This window comes from Limulus polyphemus, unplaced genomic scaffold (assembly GCF_000517525.1).
Source record: "Limulus polyphemus unplaced genomic scaffold, Limulus_polyphemus-2.1.2 Scaffold1800, whole genome shotgun sequence".
In the NCBI taxonomy this organism is placed as follows: Eukaryota; Metazoa; Arthropoda; class Merostomata; order Xiphosura; family Limulidae; genus Limulus; species Limulus polyphemus.
In genome coordinates, this window is record NW_013667410.1 from 6,227 (window position 1) to 13,669 (window position 7,443).

Here is a 7,443-nt window from a genome sequence, read left to right on the forward strand (position 1 = left end):
TTTTTTTTTTTTTTTTGAGTACTTTATTAAACTTACTCTCCCTGTTGCTGAAGAGGCATCAGTTACCTGACAAGAACTGAGAAAACACTTACTGGAATAATACTTTATTTAGTAATTTTGGTTATATAGGGTCAGTTTTATACAGAAGCATAGAGGTGATAAAATTCAAGTTTTCAAAAATGTCAGGAAGGACACCAATTTGAGTTTTTGATTTTTTTTAAGTGTCTGATAAACAATTAGAAGTAATGTACACTACAGAAACCAACATTAAGACAGAATTTTTCCATAAATACTAATAATTTGTGTAATATGCTTGATGCGTGCTAAATAGCTTGGAGGATTTTTAAGTTTCTTTTGGATAAACATACTGATGTGAAATTTTACATTTAGTGCAGAATATCTTTAAGTACCTGCTACCACTGTAAACTATCCCATCTCTGCACACAAAGTGGCAAACATCATCAACATGTCCACGCAAGACCAGTAGTGGTTTATGTTGCAGACGACCTCTAGGCTTCCTGGTATAACAAAAAATGTTGCTTCCTTTGCTGTACCACAGTTTGTCTGCTTCCAACTGAATCCATGGCATGTACCTAAGATAAATACTACCAATCATCAGTTTGAAACATGAATTTCTTTGAAATTAAGGGAACACACATATGAAATAATTCAGATACTATAAGACAAGTTGTGCCATGTATGACAATTATTTTGTTGGATTTATATGGCTGTGCCTCAATCACTGGCAGTAGTAAGAAGAAAACTGAAAAGCTGCCAACCTAAACAAATGAGAAATTGAACAGAGGGAAGGCTTTAGAATCCCTCTGAGACATACCCAAAGCTCCCATATATAAAGTTAAAAAAAAACAAAAACTTTAACGAAATAACAGCTTTATTGCACAAGTAATATTTCCCAACTTTATTTTAAATTTTCTTCTGTTGATCATGTTGGTTAAATATACATAATTATTAGCTTACAAAACAAAAAATCACTGCTTACACTGTTCTATTTGTTTCTGTTTGTTGAAGTCAGTATATATGTGAACTGAGCTAATGTTTGCTACCAATATTTAATAATAATTTTCATCTAGAAGAACGTATAAATCAGATACAAGTTTCACTCATCATGTCTCGACCACTGGCTCTTAGTGAGGAGGAAGGGCGAGGGAGAGTGCAAGTGGAGGTAAGTATCATTGGAAATACATTTTGGATTTACGAATATGTTAACTTCTAAAACATATTTACCTCTTCTCACATTACAGCTGGAATCCCACATTGATAAAATGGAGAGGCAGGTGAGAGCATTATCCATAGAAAAAGTATCTGCATAGATCATGGGTGTGTCAACAGAAGATTGGCATCCTAGTGGGGGAACTGCACTAGATCCATAACAGGTATGCTCTTCACCTGGAACATAATTTATGTGGAGTGGGTGGAACTTTACATAATTTATCATCGCTATTGGCCAGGCCCCAATCAGATAGCCGAGGTTACACTGCTTGGGGTTGGAATAAAAATGACCATGGTCCTTATATCCCATGTTTGTGGCTAAGGCAATTGGACCACAAGTATGTATATACCTATGAGTGGATCCCAACCTGTAGCCATAGAGCGATGCATTCTGAGTCACCAGAATCACAAAGAGAGGGTAAGCAACACTTGAAGAAGACTAAAAGGCAACACCCCAGGCTCGGAATGACAGATCTTGTATGCCTTACTCAACCTGAGGAAACAGAACTCATCCAGTCTGGAATTATGAATGTTCATCCTAACTCCCCAACCATGTGGGCAAGGTAAATTCCACTTGTCCCAGGAATTATGGGGAGGATGTGGAACAAACTGTGCTCAACCATGGACCCAGGATGAAACCACTCTGCAATCATAATTCCTAGGAGACAATAGACCCTCTTCCATGGACAATGTACTGAACCAATATTGATCAAAAAGAAGTGCCATGCTCAACTCAACCAAACAGCCGAGCATCAAATCTTTATGAGTACTATGAATAGGCTCCCATATAGGCTGGTGCCTCTCCTACAAACATCTGGGAAAAAATCTCCAGGCATCCAGGTTGGAAGGCCCACAACTTTGTCCTCTTCTCGAGGAGTGGAAGAAATTCACTCTACATTCTGGAGGAAAAGCCTTTGTCCACCATCCCAGTGACTGGAAACTGGGTGTGGTAAGGACTCCCTAGCTCGACTAGTAGAATCTGGGAGGGGGGAGTAATGCACATTGGGGATTCCTGAAGAACAGTGCTCTGGAAACAGTGCATCAGGTGAACCAAGTTCCCTAAATTTTTAAAAGCTAACTGACCCCGATTTTTCAATCCGATGACAGGCAGGATCCCCTTTAGATATACTCATGATAGTGCAAGAGTTGTGGTCCATCTTACTCACCCCTCTGTATAATCTAGCAGAAGTGGTTAATACAATTCCATGGGGTAGTCAAAAACCCTCAGATTAAGATACTGCCAGATCATGCAAATAATGTGAGATTGGGGGAGGTCCACATAAAAACCTGTGCAATGTCCTCCAGTAGGCAATTCAACCAGGCTGCTAAGAACATAGAAATGAGATGAATCTGATCAGATGTGAATTGCAGAAGACTCCTCACCTTCAAAGGGAGCCCAGAATAAGCAATATGGATTAATTTCAATGTAACCTTGTCAATGTAACTGGGGATAACTCCAGAGTAACTGAATGATCCCAATGAATAAACAATCATTGTTTAGCATCTCTAAACGCATTAGTGTGGGCAACAAAATCTTCAAGACCCTCATGGACATAAACGATCAAAATCTGATCAGTTATAAAAGTGAGAAATAATGGTCAGATGAATCAATGAAATGGATTTATCCCTTTCCCTGTCTGACAGTATTATAAGAAAAAAAGAACTGGTTTGAGAATGTAGGCAGAATGATAAAACATCCTGTGCACAATCGGCTCAAACCACTCTAACTGGCAATGTCCGTAGGTCAGCAGGAACAAAAAATAAATTTTCAGGAAAGGTGAAACATAGCACATGAGGCTAAGGCCACAACAGCTGTTGAAACAGGGCATGTAATGTAACCTTACTATAATAGGAAGGTAACTGGAATGGTTGGTTGGAAAAAGGACCCAAGGTAACTTGAGAAAGCCAGAGAATACTGGAGATTCAAATAATTTTTGTCTCGATTTCGAACGGTAGTCAATAAGGTTGCCTTATAGAGGGCGATCATGGAAGATGCAAAACCCTAGCAAAAAGCCATGTCAAAAAATGAGTTATGGTTTGCACTTCTGGTAAACATGGGTTCAACCTCCTCTCAATACACCATTGCCAATATGTGTGCCATTTTCATTGATAAATGTCCATTGCAGGTCTAAGCAAGGACTGAGATAGATACATGGCAACCTTAAAAATTAAACCCTGATGCCGTGCAAATGACTGTATAACCTCCATGCCTGAAGTTTGAGCTTCTGAATAGTCAGGTGTACCATGTCAGAGATGGCCAAAGAGGAGGTAGGCACTGCTAAAAGTATGAAACTACCATAGAAGCAGAAACCAGGGAGTAGTTGTTAATCTAGTGTTATCAACAGGACCTGTCAGTGAGTTGGAACAAATCATATTTAGTACCTTGGGTAACATGCGTATTGGAGGGAAGGCCTAGAGCTGTAATCCTGTCCTATCTTGATGGATTGCATCCACTGCCAAAGCCTGAGGATGAAGTACTGGAGACCAAATTGCCAGTAGTTGGGTCTTCCAAATAATGGCCAACCCACCAATAATCGGCATTTCAAAATGAGAGTCAACCCAACAGATCGAGACAATCTACTACCACAGTCATCACCTGCAGAACATGGCAAGCTAAGGAGATCCATGTAACAAGTGCTCCCTTGACAGAAAATGCAAGATACTACTGTGAAATTGTCGGAGTGAAGCCTGATTATTTTTCCCTTAAGAAGCCAAGACCATGAGACATCACCTACTGAAGAGTAAGAAGGTCTTAAACATTGTATAGGGAAGACTCATCATGCATGTGTGGACCCTGGAATTCCTGACTGTTGAGATATGCACCCCATCCATGGAGAGGCATTCGTAAAGAGATGGATCTCCATACGAGGTGGCAGCAGAGGAACCCATATCTTAGTATTGTCCTGATCTAACAACCCATCAATATTGAAGAATGATCCTGAATAAGGAAACTGGGGAATCCAGTGAATCGATGTTTATGATCCCTTGGTCACATAATGACGATTGAAAGGATCTCTTGTGTACTCATCCAAAAATCATGAGTTGTTAGAGTGATGTCCACATTCCCAAAAGAGAAAGAACCATCCATGCAGTGGGAGAAGGGGGAGGAGTAAGAGTCGAGCTTCCTGTTCAGCAGCGTGGAGCCAGATGGGAGTTGGCAGAGCATGACTGAGATATGTGCTGAAAAAATACCCAGACTGATGACATATTTAGTTGAGCAATAATAAATGTCTCAGCTCTGAGAATGAAGTCTACTTTGATTGTTTCTGAAAGTAGAATCCGGATGTGATGTTCTGACAACTGACGAGATGGTGCCAGCAGTAACCAATCTCCTGGAAACAGTGTGTGAACAGGGCTAGGGAATGGAGGTGATGGGAAAACACTTGTATGATTTGGCAAAACCCATGTGGTGCTTATAGTTTTCTGAAGGTAAAAACCCTGAACTGCAGTACCTGACCTTTGTGCACAAAACCTGCTGATGGTGGTGGGAGAATCTAGTAATTGATATAGATGGGAAAAAATTGATGACTGGAAACCAATCTCATCTTCATGGGCCCAACATACCAATGGGAATAAAACCCTGGAAGAACTGGCACAACTCTCTATCTCCAGACCAACCAAACTGAAACAGCCATAGAACTAAGTTCCAAAATCCGAGGATTTTTGTGAGATGGAAACCATACAGGTTGGGTGGATAATTGTAGTGAATATGTGAAATGAATGACTAATTCTGACTCAAGTACCTGTAGTGCCCATTGATCCGTGGTTAAGGTTTACTACATATCCAGAAATTCTCAAAGCCAAGCCCCCACGAACTCTGAAGGCATACAACAATTACCAATGCCACTGGCAGCATTCTGACTAAGCATCAGATCCCTTGGATGTGGACACAATTCGAGTACCAATGGACCAAGGGGCTGATGTTGGGGTTTCAAACCTTTGCATATGGGTGGAACTATGACTGCCTATAGGAACTGATAAAAGTTGAGATACCAATGACAACAGGGATGAATGTAGAAGCTGACAATCGAACTAATGTGCATGTTAACAATGGGTCCAGCTCATCATCAATGGACTTGGTGATCCTAAGTCTTCCAACAAAGTTTAACTTTAGGAAAACAACATATTGGACTTTAGAGTTAAGCCTGTAGAGCTACCACTGTTCCACCAGAGAGCATTGATCTATTCAGGTTAACTACAAGTTCACTCTAGAACTCTTAATTTCTAAGAGCAGATATATTTTTTGAGAGTCAGAATATGCTTCCACCTGGCTGTGGTAGGTTAAATCACGTAGTTCTAACAATTGTGCGAGATAAGGCATAGTTGTCCCTTCATGTAACTGAGAAGTGAACCTCCCTGCATGAACCACAATGTTAGTGGATGGAGGGGAAAACTAAGTATTTGCTCCATACTTTTCAGCCATCAAGTAAGGTACAGACTCAAAAGAAACTGTGGAAAGAACCAAAACATCACAAACTCAATAAACCAACTGAAGAAAAAGAGCATGTGTCAGCTTTTCCAAAACTAGGCCGCTGAGAAATCAGAATAAAAGAAGGCGCAGGAAAATGCAAATCTAAATTCTCTCCAGAATGTTCAGAATTGCCCTCAATTGCAACCTCAGAGCCCCCCATAGGAACACCACCAAACCAAATACGTCTCTATCTCGCTACAATAAGATCACCGACAGTCTCAACCAAGAAGTTCAAGTCTACATTTTTTTTTTGTTTATATGATTGTTCACAAAACAATCAGTGAGTAACAATGAAGATCAAGTTTTAAGTTCGTTCCCAGGAAGAAAGAGACATTTATCACAGCAACTATTCGATTTTAAAAACAGTATGTCCAGCAAAGTACATATCAAAAGCTTGAAATTTGTCAACAATTATTAGTTTTTAAAACAGTTTGACAAGTAAAGTACAAACTGACAGCTTGTTTGCTGTGTGTATGTATTAAAAAAATGAAGAAAATAATAATAAAAAAATAAAACATTCTTCCATTCTTTTTCATACATACTCATATTAGAATGATTGACTGGTGAACTAATGGCTTATAGTCTTTACCAAATAAGCTGTACATAGTTCAATAATTAACTTTTCAATTCTAGTAATCATTCAACACTAAACAAAAAGCCTTCATAAATGATATGTTCAAAATGTAATAAAAGAATCTGGAGTTTTCTTACTTTGTATGTTGAGAAATCAAACCGAGTTCTTTGTATTTTGATTTCCTCCAATTCAGCGATACTTTGTACTTTTCCTTAGAAGACAATAATTGGAATGACCTAACAAAAAGCATAAGATATTAGCACGTTAACAGAACATGAGCTTATTTGGTATAGCAAGTTTCTGAATAATTCAAGCTTGGTGCTATTTGCAATTAGCATACATTACTCAAATCATTTCAGTAACATCCACTAGATGCGATACAATTCTTTCTTTAAACAAGTGTATATATAAATACAAATACAAAGAAACATATACAAATGCAGAATTCTCAAATGTACAAAGCAATCATATAGGTATAATGCAAGTTTTTGAATGTTGGAACACATGTATGTTGTTATAGCTTTGAAAATTAAATACAGTGCTTCCATTGTACATTACCATTGCTACATTTGTATTGATATTTTTTTCCTGTATAAAATCTTATGAATTATAACACCTATAAACTTTTACTTTCTTTCAGAAATTAATGAGCTGGTTTAATGAAATTGCAATATGAATATTACCACCTTTCTCGTGTATAAAAATGGCAAGACTAAAGGGCACAGATACAAATTTGTGCAGGATAAGAGTCATCTTCAGACAAGACAGTTTTTTTTTCTAATACGGTGGTTGGCTTTTAGAACAGGTTGCCTTCAAATGTGGTAGATGAAGTTAATTAATAAATATTTAAAAGATAAGGGCTTGCTTTGAGGTTTTTATGATTATTATCATTAAGTATGGTAGTACTTAATAGCAGGGACTGTGATGAAACAAAATGATGACCACAAAAAAAACACCTATTTAAAACCACCTTTAAAATGTCTGAATATTAACAATGACTATTTCACAGTACTGGCTGAGCAAAACTAAAGCTTATTGTACGTATAAAGCTGCCTAAATTGCTATATACGTGTTTATGGAGTGAATCAAAATTTCACTATTTCAACAACTTTTCATCTAAGTGAGTAAGTAATTAAGCAACTCTTCCAGACCAACGTACAGACAAAAT

At 38.1% G+C, this 7,443-nt stretch overlaps 1 protein-coding gene across 1 annotated transcript in view; it reads right to left on the reverse strand.

Moving 5' to 3' along the window:
• Nucleotides 1-7,443, reverse strand: part of LOC106464978 (F-box/WD repeat-containing protein 4-like) — a gene marked incomplete at its 3' end in the record, with an annotated part of 39,946 nt that overhangs the window by 5,844 nt on the left and 26,659 nt on the right. The window contains exons 2-3 of the mRNA XM_013925157.2: nt 6,413-6,511; nt 411-593 (exon numbers count right to left, since the gene is read on the reverse strand). Of these exons, the coding sequence (XP_013780611.1) occupies nt 411-593; nt 6,413-6,511 (282 nt within the window). The remainder of the gene's footprint in view (nt 1-410; nt 594-6,412; nt 6,512-7,443) is intronic.